We start from the raw sequence: 16,135 nt of genomic DNA on the forward strand, positions 1-16,135 counted from the left end.
CTTTCAATTCCTAAGCATGGTGTACAAGGGCCATGGACACTTGCCCACAGGTCTTCTGCTCAGCACTGAATTTGTCTGTTCTCTAGGCTCATCTTCCCCATCTTAATATGTACCCTTTATTTCAGGCATGCCAGTTTACTTGCAATTCTCCAAATGTGGCAAACAATTTCATACCTTTGCAAATGTGGTTCCTTCTGTCTATGATGCCCTCACTCCAACAGCTATGAATCATTCTTCAAAACATATGTCAAGCATCCTGGAAGCCTTCCCTTACTCTAAGTTGAATAAGGTATTTTTTTGTGTGTGTGTGCGCATTACCGTTATCTTCTGAGATATTAGAACGAGCATCAGATTGCAACACCAATATTTTTTATTTTTTCCATTAAAAGTTTTTCTCATTTGTCATTCTTTAACCTGTAATCTTCTTAAGGTCAGAGACTGTATCTTGTTCTCCTAAATATACTTTGCAGTTTTAACAATGTTAATTTCTTAACTAATGTATGTGTAATTAACGAAATCTTTAAACATTCTCTTTGTTGTTTTGGCAATTTAATTTATGCCTCTTAAACCATTTTCATCCCTATAGATGAAGCACTGTATATGTTATTCTAAAAATTATTGGATGTTTTCCAGTGGGATTTCCTAGGCTTGCAGAATCTTTAATTTGATAACCATTTTAAATAGGAAGAGAATAATAAGCTATCACATGAAGCAGTTTTAACTAATTAATAAAGGAAACTGAAAAAAATACCTTTCCTTGGCAAGAAAAGGAAGGACAGTAAAACTGCTATATATATATATATGTTCTTTTATGTGCCTAGGAATTAAATTCTTATTTTAGTTATCAGTTTAACAAACATAATACATATAATACACTGATTCATAATCAGACAAATTATAATAGCAAAAGCCACTTTTTGAAACCAGAAAGGATTCAATATGTTGAATCCTTGTTCTACTAGTTGTTGGTTCTGTAGGAAAAAGGATTTTCTAAGTCTCTGGTTCCTTATCTCTGCAATGGAACTAAAAACAAATGTATATAAAGTATCATCATCACTACCACCTGTCTCAAGATTTGGTGAATTATTAGATAAGCACATTTACAAAATTTTGCAAAATGTAAAGTGCTATGTGTATGACATAACATTAGATACTGTAACTTGAATAAACTTGTCATTTATAGTTTACCATGTCACAAACGAAACATTGCCTTTAAATACATCAGTTTTATTTTATTTTTAAATACATCAGTTTTTGAGGTTTGTATTCCTTGTAAGTTGGAGATCAGCCAGTAGTCACACACTCAGTGAACAGCTTTTACCACTGTGGGCACTGAGAAGAATTGATAAATAGGCAAGGCTCCGCAGGAGTAAAATGTCTCCTTGTCTTTCTATATCTAGGGAGAATATGAGTAATGAAGAGGGGAAAGCCCCTCATGTGTACCTAACTAACTGTGGAAGTGGTTGAAAAAGCTGCAGCTGCTATTTGGCCATGGAGTGGGTAGATGAGCTCAGAACTCGTAGTTTTATCAGCCGGGTGATAATTGTACTGAGCTTCAGTCGCCTCTGTGCCAGCTTGGCCACTGCTCGCGGCACCTCGTGTCGAATGCACTGTTTCCCCTATTTTCTCCTCCGTCCGGATCAGGAACACTGGAAAAAACACAGAAAGAAACTCCTAGATGGTCTGACACTGGAACTGACAAACCTGCGTAGATAAATAAAACAGGCTTCAGGTGCAGCTTCGAGACGCCCACTTGAGGCCAGAAGTAACAGTGACCAAGTTTGGTGTGCCTCAGTGCGCGCTGCGCGTCCAAACGCTAAGCGTGCTGGACTCTGAGAGAGCGCTCAAATATTTGCTGAATAAATGTTTACACCACACAACCTGTCTTGAGTCAATCGCATTCCAACCTAGAAAATAATCAAGCTATGTGTGAGCTGAATCAGAACCATTTCGCACATATAAGACCTATCTTGCTCATGCATCTATAGTAATAGAGACAGTTTAAAAAGAAAGCCTCGCGTACTATTTTGCTGTTCTTTTCAAGAATATTTCCTCTCTGACTTTCACAATTTGGACTTCAGCATAAGCATCAAACAAAAATAAAGCAGAGGGAGAGACTTAAAAAGTCCCTTCCCAACGTTATTTGGAGGTAAACAGTTTTGACCCCACTTTTCTGTGCCGGGGTTCAACCCTGGGTATCAGATTTGGGTCCGAGACTCACTCTGGACGCTCCCCTCACCTGGGCAGGTGGAGGGAGGCGGTCTCTCGTCCCCTGTCCGCCTGCCCCTCCGGAAGCTGGCGGGCGAAAAGAGAATCGGTAGTGGGGTCAGGGTAGTTCCAGAAACCCGAGTGGGCGCACGCAGAACCACTAGGCTCAGCTGCTTCCCATCTTTGCAAACTGCGCGCCGGGCATCAGAGCACCGGGCCCTGGTCGCCGCGGCGGCGCGCGCACGCGCACTCCGCGGCCCCGTGCCCGCTCCTCAACATTCCATTCCACGTGTTGCTAGTTGTAGGCGCCACAGGTTCCCCACCTGCGCCCGGACGCTCGGGCGGCTCCGCCTCGGCCGGCGGACGTTGGAAGACCACGGGGCCCACGGGCCCCGGGCCGGCCCAGCAGTTCACGAGGCGCTCGGGCTCACCCCCCGACGCTAACTCCGCCTATTTAATCCCGGCGGCTCCTGCCCGCCCCTTGCGCCCTGGTGGTAGGAAACACTCCTGGGTCTAGCTCGACGTGTCCGGAAAGCCTCCGCCAGTTTCCCTTTCGCTCTGCAGCCGCTGCTTGCTGGCCATACGGCGCCCGCAGACCCACGGGCGCAGCCGCCGGGGGTGAGGCTCCTGGGGGCCGCGGGCTGAGCGGCGGGGCGCCCCAAGCACCATGCTGGACCCGTCTTCTAGCGAAGAGGAATCGGACGAGGGGCTGGAAGAAGAGAGCCGCGATGTGCTGGTGGCGGCCGGCGGCTCGCAGCGAGTGTTGCCGGCCCCGGCTCGGGAAGGGCGGCGGGACGCTGCGGGGCGCGCGGGCGGCAGCGGCGCGGCCAGACCCGTGAGCCCGAGCCCCTCCGTGCTCAGTGAGGGACGAGAGGAGCCCGAAAGGCAGCTGGACGAAGAGCAGGAGCGGAGGATCCGCCTGCAGCTCTACGTCTTCGTGGTGAGATGTATCGCGTATCCGTTCAATGCCAAGCAGCCCACTGACATGGCCCGGAGGCAGCAGAAGGTGAGTTGCCTGTAGGACCCGGCGCCTCCTGCCCCCACTGCTTCCTTCTCGGGCTTTTCTCCTGGGAGAGCTCTGGGGCGCCTGCCTGCTGTCCTTCTGCAGGACACTGTGTTTTTGTTGGCCTTGGAGGGCAAGGGAATCTTTGGGAGAGGGGCACTGCTTTAGCCCGTTGGATATCGGGTTACAGCGGACACATTTTCTCCCCCACGGTTGGTAGAAGCTGTCAGCCTGGCATCCGTGGGACAGAGACCGACCCGACAGCCCCGGCGGTGGGCTGTTTGCACCCGGCGGACGGCCCCGGCCGGGTCGGTACGCAACTCATATCAACTTTAATTTCCAACAGCAGTGGTGCATTCCTGTCCGCTCAGTCTGCTTGAGTCGGGGCTCTACTGTGGATCTGAATGAGTGTGGAATCAGAACACCACTGTTAACTAGAGGGAAGCCTTCTCTAGGGTGAGGAGTAGAAATGTCCCTCAGTGAATGAAAAGGGTAAACTGACACGTTTCCTGTCCTAGTATATAACCTGGACGTCAAATCCTAAGAACGGTGTTCAGCTTTGGAGAGTTGCTGTGGGTCAGTAATTCCTGGTCCCCTACAGGCCTGATGAAACGCAATTGATGAAAAATAAAGGATTGGTGCATAACCACTTCATAATACTTTTTCTTTTTTTTTTTTTCCTTTTCCCTCCCTGAAGTAAGGAGTCTGTAACAGGTGAAACTCTTTGCCGATAAGACCCCAGGGGTCTAATGTTCTGTAACAGACAAAAGTAATGACTCAAATTGCTGTAGTTGGGTAAGTGTTTTCAATGGGAACCGTCTAGGAGTTCTTTAGAGATTGCTGAACCTAGAAGGTTCAGTGGAAACCTGCAGCAGTCCCCTTGGTTTGGGACAAGATGTGGAGACCCAGAGAGAATGTAATTTGCCCCAGGCATGCCTGGTGACACAGATGGTTTGTGCTCTAAAGCATTACCTCCCCTGAGGTATTTCTTAGAAGTCTGGAGCACTTCCTAATTGACTTGTGAAAATGCTGTTTCATCACAAACGTAGTCTTCCCATCGCCCCATCCACCCCCATTTACCCCATCTCTTGAAGCCGGCCTAAACCTAGCAGCTGTTTTGAATCCCTCACTCTCTGAGCAGGCTTTTGGGATGATTGTCTACAGTTGGCGGCTAATGACACAGCTTCTTCATGCATCTAACCACTAGGTAACTCAGTTGCAAAACGCTAGAGCTGCAAAGTACCTTGGGATCCAGGCAGACCCCCTCATTTTGGAGGGGCGAAGTATTTCCAAGTAACATTTTCTATTCCCTAGCCAATTAGCATGATTGAGGCTACTCATCTCCAGTTCAGCTGAAGGCCCCGTGGAGTTTTCGTGGGCTTTGTCTTACGTTCCTAGGTGAGTACTGTACCCTCTCATCCCTTAGCTTGCATCGGGTTGTCTTGCAGTCCCCCCCGTGTCTCTTAACCCAATGGGTCAAACAACTTTCAACTTGTGTAATCACTCTTTAATTTTTGATGGGTATGTTGTTTGTAGTCATAAAGACTATTTAATCTCAACCAGTCTCCAGTTTTGTTGTTCATATTGCATTTAAACTTTTTTCAGTGTGTTTAAGTATAAAAACATGGTGAAACTGAGGCTATTCCTGTCTGGAATATTATCATCGAAGATTCTTGTGCGAAAAGTCACTGGTAGCTGAATAGTGCATGCTTGTTTCATTAGCAAAATGCCGCAAACTCTCACTTTGAAGTAGTGCAGATCTCTTGACTCCTTCTGTTTAAATAGAATGTTTTTGCAGAAATTATTTGAATTGGCAAACAAGTTCATTCACAATACTTCTGACCATTGTTACAACCTCATTCAGGCACCACCAAAAAAATAATTCCAAACTGCAAAAAGACGTAAAACATTGCACTCTTTCTGTACAAAGAGACTTGGAACACTTGGAAATCTATATTTGCTAAATATTGAGAGCATCGAATGCTGTCAGTTGAAGTTTTGTGAATTATTATATTGGCAAGGGGGAGGCCCCCAAACAGCTTAAATATTCCCCTCATTCAAAGTTATTCAAAAGGCCCTACACTTTTTTTTTTTTTAAACATGTTGCTTGCTAAAGGAACTGGAGCAGTTCTTGGCAGTCAGGTTTCCTCCTAGGACAAAATGAAATGGGAATTTAACTGTATTCTTGTGAATTTGATGCACAAGCCAGTAATTAATGCCAAAAACTTTGTCTTGAATTATACAGTTGGGTTATATAAAAGAAGTAAAAAGATAATTGCAAAGTCGCTAAGCCATTGTATATTTTTATTCTGTATCTTCAAGTAGTCACACGTTTAGTAAAAGGATTTAATAGCTTAAGTTGTTGTCATTGAAATGCATATTGCTGCTTGCTTACTTCTCTCAACTTTGAGCATTCAGAAACCTAGAACCTGACCTCTCAGAGGGTCCTCATAAAGACGAAAAAAGCCTGGTGGCAGTCAAAGCCCTCTCACCTTTAGGGTTGGTCAATTTCTATGAACCTGCTGAGCTGCAGCGTTCCCCCCCGCCCCTCCAAATTGGCCCGTGAAGCTAGTAAGTTGCATCCATGAATTGAGAAAGTTTTAATAGCATTGAACTCAGTTGACTAAAACCGGTCTGTCTATGCTTTTGACCGGAAAATTTCGGCTCCAAAGAATACTGGTGGTTAGCTTATGCCGGTATGATAAGTGATGGCTTTATAGAACATTCTAGGGGTGAGTGTGGTCGATCATACACTGTGAGGAAGCCACGTACCAGGTGGTTATACCACCTAAGTGACTTACACGTGATACAAATGTGAAGTAACAGCCACTGGCAAAAATGACTTCAGTTGTGAATAATTAAGTCTGCTTATTTACCTTGATTATCCCTGTTATCCAGTGGTGCAAAGGCAATGATGAACCTTGGATGATTCTAGAGCATTGGTTAAAGAGAATCAATATTGAAACCTGAAAGTGACGCAGGTAAAGAAAGTTAGTTGTTACTTAGTAAAGGCAACTTTTTGATCCTTTGGAAAATACGTTGAGACCCTAAAGGGAAAAAAAGAGGTCCTTTATGGTTAAAGGTAAGGATAATCTGACAAATACAGTGACCACCAAAGAAGAGGTGAAATACGTTCCATAGATAGGGGTTTACATGTTGCAGGTCTCAGTTGTAGAACTACTTCAGGTGTGCATGACTTGTTTTGGGTTAGCCAGTTGATGGGTTTCTAATCAGTAGTTGCTTTGTTCATCGTGTGTTTAAACTTACCTTCAACATCTGACTTTTACTATCCTGAACTAGAAGCTGAGGAAACTTAAAAAGATTAAAATGGTACCACCTAACTTTCCATATGATTCATATACCCATGTTCTTTGCATTTGTGTCTGCCTTGCCACTGTAATCACACTATGCTGTGCCTTATTAAACCTTTTATATAATCACTCCCACCACCTTGCATAATTCTCTACACTAAGTTTGAAAAATGTGTACAAATAATGTGAGACTGCAGATGGTGAGGAAATAAATCTTTTGGTAAAACTGATCAGGAAGAGAGCATTGTGGGGGAATAGTCTTGAGTGAAATAATATTCAGTGGGGTCTTGCCTATACTTCTCCCAGCTGAATGTTGTACTATAATAAATTGGCCGCTTTTATCCCTTCTTGGGAATGGTAGTACTTGTTAATGGCTTTAAAAAAAAAACAAAAAAAAAAAACGAAGTGATTCCCCAAGCTCAGGGAAAGAGCCAACTTTCTGAAAAAATGAGCTACATTTCCAAAGGCTGAGAATCACCTTATGCTGGGGTTTGTTTGGCTGTCTTTGGGCTGGAGATACAGCTGCGGTCTCATGTATTCGCTGCATGGTGCATGGGAACCTAGTAAATGCATGTCGCATTCACGGAAGTGTCAGATTTATTCCAGGTCTCGAAGAATTGGGTGTCAGATGGAGGCAGGATAACGGAAAGCGCTGACGACTTCTCTGTGGCAACAATGTTCCTGAACCTGATGTGAGACATCCAGGACTCACCCCCCCCCCCCCAAAGAAAGCCATAGAGATGGCAGTGCCTACTGGTTGTGAACCAGTGACGTCAGACTTTTCCAGGGCCACAACCACACCTGAGAGACGGGCATGGTCGACACCTCAGGGTGTATGTGCTTTGCTTCCTTGCTTGCAGGTTTCCAGTGGATCTGCTGCTGGTCTGAAAAGCCCACTCGTAGGGAGTCAGGATCATTCCTGCTTTGTGCTCCTCAGGCTGTGGTTCTTTATGGGGCAAACAGAAGGGATGGGTTATGTCATTTGCTGCTTTGAACAATAGGGAGTGCATTGTCCTGTGGGCCCTAAGTTGGAAACCACATATTAAAGTGAAAGCTCAGGCTGGACTTAAGCAGTGTCTCAGGGAACTGCTGTCGCAGCTGATTCATGTTTCCCTCCACGGGGTATCCTGAGACCGCAGCACTTAATTTGGTGGAATGAGTTGTGCTAATGAGAACTCAAATGGATTAAGTGATTCTGGAGTTTGGCTCTTTTCAAAAATGAAATCAGCTGTAGTTCAGATTTATATTGCTTATGAAGTGAAATAAAATACTGTAATTGTGTTTTCAGGGTTTAAAACGGAAAACTGGGTCCCTTTATTTTTATACTCACAAGATAAATAGCGTTGGACGGGCACTAAGGACTCTCCAAACAAGGTTAAAGACAATTGCCAGGCTATTTAAAGGATTGGAATTCTGAATAGAAAATCCTATCATCATGGATTCATGATGTCTTTGATTCATGATATATTATGTGCTAGTGAGGTGGGCCTCTGGAGTTATTATGCTATTTCATGTGCATTTCAGATTAGACCTTTTTTTTGGGGAAAGAGGGTGGGTTGCAGTTGCATAGTCAAGGGTTACTGTTCTTGCGGTTTAAGCTAGGAAAACCTAGTGATTATGAATAGTAGAATGCCATTAGAACGAGTAACACTGTCCCAAAGCTTGGACTATTCAAGAACCAAATCATGGAACCTGTTGCAGATTCTGTAACATTTTATTTTAGGACTGGTGTTAGTTACCTGAGGATTTTGATTTTTTTTTTTTTTCTTTAAAAAGCTGTATTCTTTGCCTTAGCGTCACACTAGAGTCACCCGGAGAGCTTTTAAAAATCTCATTATCCAGATTGTACCCCATACTAATTAAATCAATCTCTGGGGTTAGTCTTAAAGCTTCTCGGGTGATTCCAATATACAATCAAACTTGAGCATCCTGTTTTTTAAAGGGACGCTACAGGGAAATGGCCTGTGTCTTAGTTTCACCTAGGTAAGGTGACATTTGGTGAGATGACTGAGTAATTAAACCCATATTATGTGTTAAGAAAAAGGTAATAGGGATGCTCGAAGCAAGGAACAAAATATTTCAGACTTTGTTGAATCAATACAGTGGGAAGACGGTGCATATTTATATGTTTAAAAGGCATTTAATTTGGCTATATGCTGGAGGCGATTAAATTACATTAGCATTGTGTAATGTATTCATCACAAAATCCTCGACAGATCACCACATATAGGAGGGTAAGCCTGAGTATTTCCTTTACAAAATGAACTAGAAAGGAAAATAAAAAACCTCAGAGTTGGAGTTGACCCTGAGGAGTGCCTCACTGAAGAGAGTGTCACAATCAGTGGGTGGAATGTTTCTTCCATGTGTGTCTTAGGAAAGCACATGGGCTTTTCTTGCTCTCTTTAGGGCCGCGCCCCGGCATGTGGAAGTTCTCAGGCTAGGGGTCGACATTGATGGGTCTGCGACCTACACTGTAGCTCGCGGCAGTGCTGACTCCTTAACCCACTGAGTGAGGCCAGGGATTAGACCTGTGTCCTCAGGGATCCTAGTCAGGTTCATTTCCACTGAGCCTTGACGGGAACCTCCAGCATGTGGGCTTTTCAAAATGTAAACCTTAGGAGGTATTCTCAAGTAGTTTTAAGTGATGTAATTAAAACGAAGCAAGAACTTACCTAAGAGTGTTTTGATATTTTTTTTTGTCATTTCTTCATGATATATTATGATGTGCTAGTGAGGTGGGCCTCTGGAGTTTTATGCTATTTCATGTGCATTTTGTCATATCTTGACTTTGTCATTTCCAAAATTCTAACCTTGGTGGGCAGTAAGAAGCCTCTGTTTTCCTTAAAATCACATTGATAGGTTTTTGGTTTGGGTTTGAAAGCCTTCTGCATTGCAGAGTATCTTTATACTGTGCTGCTTAAAATTTTATCACATCACTTTGTAAACTTTATGGTTTGAATATTTTCATCTTGTAACTTTCAAGTTAGTAATGAATTTCTATAATGAAAGTGTTACTGGGGCAAAGGGTATGAATAATTAAAAGACTATCTTTCTCAATCTGATAGCTAAGGTGATATTTAATTCACTTTTGATTGCTTGAGAGGATGAATGTCGGTATATGGTCTGATGTCCTTTCCCCACTTTTCTTTTGGGACATTGGTTTTACTTATTAATTTGACCCCTTCATCAATATGTTGAAGGTAGCATTCCTTTGTGGAATGTGTCTCTCTAGTCTGCCTTCCATTTTGTTTTTAGGTATACTTGGATTTTTTCCTTAAAAATTTCTTCACGTACGCTGTAATTTCCCATCTCGAATTCAAGTTTGAAGCAAGGAGTTGACTTTACTTTTTCCCCCAATAAGCAACTCTTGCAGCCTAGTTTTTGATTTAGCTCTACTTTCATTACTAAGCTGTTAGGCCAAATCATTTTTCTTCATTAACTCACTGGTCAAATGTTTATTGAACTCCTAGTATGTGAGTTAAACCACAAGATGATTCTGAGAATATAGTAGAGAATAAAACAAGCAGAAATTTTCTCCTGGGCTAATGTTCAATGATTTATAGATTATGTCTATGTTTTCTTTTTGCTTTTGTTTAGGATGGGCTGCCTAACCTAACTCATCTATCTTTTCCTGTTACTAGTAGCCTATAATTTATGACTATCATTTTAATGTCTGATGAAATCACTCTTTGGCTTTAGAGGGCCTGGGCTTCGTTCTTTTCTATTCATTCATTGTGTGAGCAAGGCATTTCATGTCTCTGGGCCCTGGCTTTTTTGTTTGTAAAATGGGGATTTTTACAAACTATGGGGACCTCTTATTGTTCCTGTTATCATTAAATGAGATGATGCATATAAAGTGCTTGATATAGTGCCTACTGTGTGGATATGCTCCAAATTAGATGCTGTCATTTTTTTAACTTAATCCTGTTTGGGAAACAATGATTTTTTATTCAGTCTTCTAGGAATGTAGCATAGCTCTCTTAGATTAAACCTCTTGTATCTTTAAGATGTTCTGTGGCTTTCATTATATGGATTCCTTGCATTTATAATCAAGGTTATTTTAAGTATTTTATAATTTAATTTGGTTTTTGTGACATCTTTCCTATTAGGAAATAATAAACTCCAATTTCTTTGTTACAACTGGTTTTATTATACTACTGATTGTTTTAGTAATCACTGCCTGATCCGGCTAGATTTTCTAGATAGGCAGCTGAATCATCTGCTCATCATAATAACTTCTGTCTGGTCCTATTCAGTAGCTGTATTTCCTGTTTCACAGGGCATTGTCTTAATCCAGTGTCCAGAAGACTATGTGTACTTGTTGCCAGTGCCTTTGTCTTGGTCCAGGCAGTCCTGGGAATGCTTTTGGTATTCCACTAGTGAATATGGTGTGTTTGTTATTTTAGGATCATTCTATTTTTACTACGTTAAGGGGATAAATTGTGAGAGTGGACTTTGAATGTTCCTAGATTTTCTACATCAGTTGAGGTGATTGTCTAGTTTTACTGATGTGACAGGTTTCTAGGTTTCCTATTAAACCATATTTGCATTTCTGTGGTTATCCCTATTACTGGATCCTGGGACTTTTGAAAGAACTCACTCGTGAAATGAATTGCATCCTAAACTTACTTGCAGTGTTTTTCCTTTCCCTTCGCCCACTAGATTTTTCTTAGATTCAGTTATGATTGCATACTTAGAGGAAAATTGGGTATTTCTAGGTTCTTTGTATATGAGTTGGACACATTTCTCAATTTTGTCTTAAAGTTTTATTTCAGAGTTTATCCTGTAAAAATCCATTACTTATCCAAATATTCGTTTTTACAAGTATAAATGTGAACTTCATAAATTCTATCATAAATCATTAATTTCTGCTTATTTTTACCATTTTTAAATGGGCTACTCTGAGTAGTTTCATTTGGCTTAATTAGGATTATTTTCTTTGTAATGAGAATGAAAGTATACAAAGCTATGAATTTACCTCTAGATATAGTTTGGGATCACTTTTGAAAGTTTTGGTTTCTTTTTAGTAATGGATTTCTATTTTTGTGCTAGTAGTGTGGTTCATTGAACTATTGCATAGTATGTAGCTAGTATTTTTACATCATAAATTAATATATACATACGTCTTCTGACTTTGGGATGAAAGTGTTATACTTAAATCAGCATTATTGTGATAATCATTCCTACCTTGTCTTTATTTTTTTTTCTTTTTAGGGCTGTACTCATGACATACGGAGGGTCCCAGGCTAGGGGTCAAATTGGAGTTGTAGCTGCTGGCCTACACCACAGCCACAGCAATGCCAGATCTGAGCGGCGCCTGGCTACCTACACCACTGCTCACGGCAACGCTCCATCTGTGACCCATTGAGTGAGTCCAGGGATTGAACTGCGTCCTTAGTCAGATTTGTTTTCGCCGAGCCACGATGAGAACTCCACTTGTCATCTTTATAGTCACTGAATTATCCCACTGTAATCATATGGACTGTTGACCCTTGAAGAATAATATGGGTTAGAATTGCGTAGGGCATACCTATACAGGTTTATTTTCAACAGTAAGTACTACGGTGCTATCTGATCTGCAGTTGGCTGACTGCCCATGCAGAACCTTAGATACAGAGGAACTCGGGTAATTGGAATGGTGGCTATAACTTACAGGCAGATTGGCATATGCGCACTGAGGTATATAGAATGATTGGCCAGCAGGGATCTGCTGTATACATAGCACAGGGAACTCTACCCAGTATTCTGTGCTAATCTATGTGGGAGAAAGAATCTGAAAGAATGGGTGTGTGTACATGTATAACTGAATCACTTCATTGTAAAGCAGAAGTTATCACAACATTGTAAATCAACTATACTTCAATAAGACTTTAAAAAAATGAAGAAAAATACGTGTGGATTTTCAAATGTGCCAAGGGTCTGTGCCCCTAACCTGTCTTGATCATGGGTCAGCTGCATTTAATTTATTGTGCATTTCTAGAAGTATTCATATGTTTTCATGCCAGGTTCTTTATAAGTGTGTACTTAAGAATCTTTATTAAAAGTGACAAGTAACACTGATCTATAGTGTGCTTTGAACAAGGATTCTGCTTTGTCCAACTTTAACATCGAAACTACTTTTCAGATAGATGGTCTCCATCATACATACCTATCCAGTCCTGTTCACCTGTTTAATAGAACTGTACACACATGTTACCTGCATCTGTGTTATTGGGGGGTTATTTTGTATTGAAAATCATCCAATACAATAGTTTTTGCCTGATCTTTTATAAGAGTTTGAGACACTTTTAGTCATCACCAATATGATGTGTTTAACCTTACTGTTTTCCATTTTTAGTGTTGTGTTTCCTTTGCTTTATTTTGTCTTTGTTGTATGGCATTTCAGCTCTCCCATCCTGGAGCCAGGGACAGGTTAGGGTGACATGATATAAATCTTCCTTTGCCTTCCTCATGGTTGTGCCTGCTGTTTTGATTCACTGGGCAGAGCACACTGGTTTTAGGAGGCTGTGTCTCCAATTTTCTTGATGGATTTTGAAGTTAGTGGACATTCCTCTTGAAAACCGGCTTTAGTTTTACACTTAGTGTGCAGTGTTGCTTTTGAAAACATTTTTATGGATCTGAGTATTTTTGTGGGAAGATGGGACAATTAAATTCTGCCATGAAAGCTGTATTCTTACTACAGCATATTTAGGGAAATACCTTCCAAGTCTTGGAGATTCTAATTTGTTTGGTTCTCTAGAAAAACATCTAAAACCCAAAATGCTGCTGTCGTCAGAAGGGCGTACACAGTGCTGGATATCAGGAACGGTTCTGAAGTATAACAGGGTGACCGTCGCCTACCCCTGTGAGGCTCTGGTTTTCTCAACCAGAAGTTTTGCGTATGTTCTCTCTGCTTGGGCAGCGGTCGGTAAGGAGATGGAGAGAAAGTACATTCTTGTTCTCCTGTCTTCGCATCACCCAGGGCCACTCTGCTGTTAGAACAGTACACCTCAAGTGTGACCGGCGGACTGAGGAATTATGAAAAATTAATGTGATTCAAGTGGAAAATCCCATAAGAATTTCCAGAGTTTGAGCATCACATCCTGTGAATCCTGGGCTTCAGACTTTGTTTTTCCTTTTTATTCCCTTACGAATATTTGAGGAAAGTGCTGTAGAGATAGACAAGCCACCGCAGTTACTGCTGGAACCTAATAGGTGGGATGTTGATTTTTGTGGTCCTTCGAATAAGTAGAGGTTGCAGGATAGTTGTTGGGAGCTCCGAGGAGAGACTTGGGTATAAGAGGAAAATCTGAGGATTTTTACAATGTAGATTGTAATTGAAGTCATGGGTGTGACTGTGGCTGAAACAGAATCCAGCAAGGAGGAGATTTTAATGACAATCTTAAAACGCTTCCGTATTTAAAAGACAGGAAGGTTGAACTGGCAAAGGAAATGGAGAAAGGAACAGCCAGGTATGTAAGAGATAGGGTGGCCTTTCTCACAGAAGCTCCGGGAAGACCTGTTAATAATAATAATAGAAAGGTAGAAAACGATGTCAGGGGCTCCCAAGAGGTCAGGGAAGGATGGGATTGAAAATATGAATGGACTTAGCAATATGGAGATGTCTACACCATTACAACTCAGAAGTTGAATTTCGCAACCCACTTTTTCGAACGTTGATTTCTAAGCTGTGTTTTGCATGGTGAATTCAGCCTTTCTTACATCTGATGAACAGCTTGAGTTATAACATGGTGACTTTGCCACCCAATAGTTAAGCTTCAGTGCCACACTTTATACGGGTTCCCCTACAAAACAGCCTGTACAGATAAGTGTATTTGCTTGTGTTTTATAAAAGTGAAATAAAATTTGGTGATAAACATTGATTTCAGATAGGGTACAGTTGAGCCATAGACCATGAAGTATGCTACAACTACTAGCTAAATCTTTGATATTAATTGGGAACTTGGAGGTTTAGCTGTCTTAGTTTTGAATGAAATCTCAAAGGACTTGTGCAAATGCTGGGATACATAAAATGTGGGATGAAATCAGGTAGGTAATATTTTTTAGCTTGATGGTAATTATACTCTCCACTGTCACCTTCCTCTTCATTTCGCTTTCCCACTTCCACTGACCTGTCATGTTCACGGGGGTCCTATCGGAGAAGAACAGAGTTCCGCCCTTCCTTGTCCCCTCTAAACTGCTGTCTTCTCGTCTGTGAAACGACTCCTACTTGGTCCAGCACAATGCTGCGAAGGGTGCAAGATTTTTGAAGAGTACCGAGCACGGTGCCTGGCGTGGAGTAGATCTACAGAGCTTCCTTTATTTTCCTCATAATTTTCATTCAGAAAGGAGTTTTCGTTCTGTAAAGCATATTGCACTTTGTTGTCAAATATTGAGGCAATACTTGAACAGGGATTGTGTGCTAGGCACCGTGTTGGGTGTAGGCAGTATAGATGGGGACAGGACAGCCCTCATGAGGCTTGTATTCTAGCAGAGCAGATGGATAATCAACATACGTGTGTATACACATTAAGGGAGGGCGTTTGGCATCAGCAGCTGTTTTGGGGAGGTGGTCGGGGAAAGCCCCTCTGAGGAGCCAGTAGTGGCTGAGCAGAGCTTGAATCAAAGGAGTGAGAGGTGAGGAGGGTGAGGGGGAAGAACATCCCAGACGGCATTAACAGCAGGTGCAGAGAGCCTCGAGGTGGACTGAAGCAAGCCTTAGCAAGGCACGAGGCTGGAGAGGTAGGCATGGGCCAGCCTATGCAAGGTCTTCAGCCATGGTAAGGTCAGAATTTGGGTGGGGAGCTAGTGAGTATCGCGCAGGTTCAGAGAAGTGACCCAGGACTCTGGAAAGTTTTTATCTGAGAATAGCCAGTGCTGCTACATTGCAGGGGATTTTAAGGCACTGCCTCAAGGTTGTCCAGCCTTGAGACTAGACTATAAAAGCAAGAGTGGGAGCCGGAGACCAACTGGGAGGTTGTGACAGTGGTGCTGGTTGGCAAGGGGTAGTAGCCTAAGAGAGAGCGTTTACCCACCACTATGTAAGTTCCTGAGTGCATTATAATGGACAACATGGTAACTTATTTTGAAGATGATGATGTGCTAAATCTACTTCGGCTATTTTAATAAACAAGATATAGTCGTAAATTCTGCAGGGCTTGATTTTTCACCTTATAACACACAGTAACTCTCCTGTCCCACCTTCCCCATCCCTCGTCGCACTCCCCAGGGGAATACTTACTCACTCTTCACGAAGTTGTTTATTTTTTTATTACTCAAATGATTTTATCACATCTGTAGTTAATGATCATAACAATCCAATTTCACAGGATTTCCATCCCACAGACCAGGCACATCCCCCCACCCCCCAAACTGTCTCCTCCGGAGACCATAAGTTTTTCAATGTCTCTGAGTCAGCATCTGTTCTGCAAAGTTCCGTCTGTCCTTTTTTCAGATTCCACATGTCAGTGAAAGCATTTGACTTGGTGTCTCATTGTATGGCTGACTTCACATGATAATTTCTAGGTCCGTCCATGTTGCCAAAAATGCTGGTATTTTGTTCCTTTTAATGGCTGAGTAATATTCCTTTGAGTATATGTATCACATCTTGATCCACTCCTCTGTCGATGGACAT

General features: G+C 42.2%; 1 protein-coding gene across 4 annotated transcripts in view; it reads left to right on the forward strand.

Moving 5' to 3' along the window:
- The first annotated feature begins 2,693 nt into the window (after positions 1-2,693).
- The window catches only part of CADPS2 (calcium dependent secretion activator 2), a 492,759-nt gene continuing 479,317 nt past the window's right edge, over positions 2,694-16,135 (forward strand). For all 4 annotated transcript variants that reach the window (XM_047763023.1, XM_047763025.1, XM_047763026.1 and 1 more), the window contains exon 1: positions 2,694-3,214. In XM_047763023.1, coding sequence (XP_047618979.1) covers positions 2,876-3,214 — 339 coding nt within the window. In that variant the 5' untranslated portion in view covers positions 2,694-2,875. The remainder of the gene's footprint in view (positions 3,215-16,135) is intronic.

The sequence above is a fragment of the Phacochoerus africanus genome, chromosome 16 (genome assembly GCF_016906955.1).
Source record: "Phacochoerus africanus isolate WHEZ1 chromosome 16, ROS_Pafr_v1, whole genome shotgun sequence".
Lineage (NCBI taxonomy): Eukaryota > Metazoa > Chordata > Mammalia > Artiodactyla > Suidae > Phacochoerus > Phacochoerus africanus.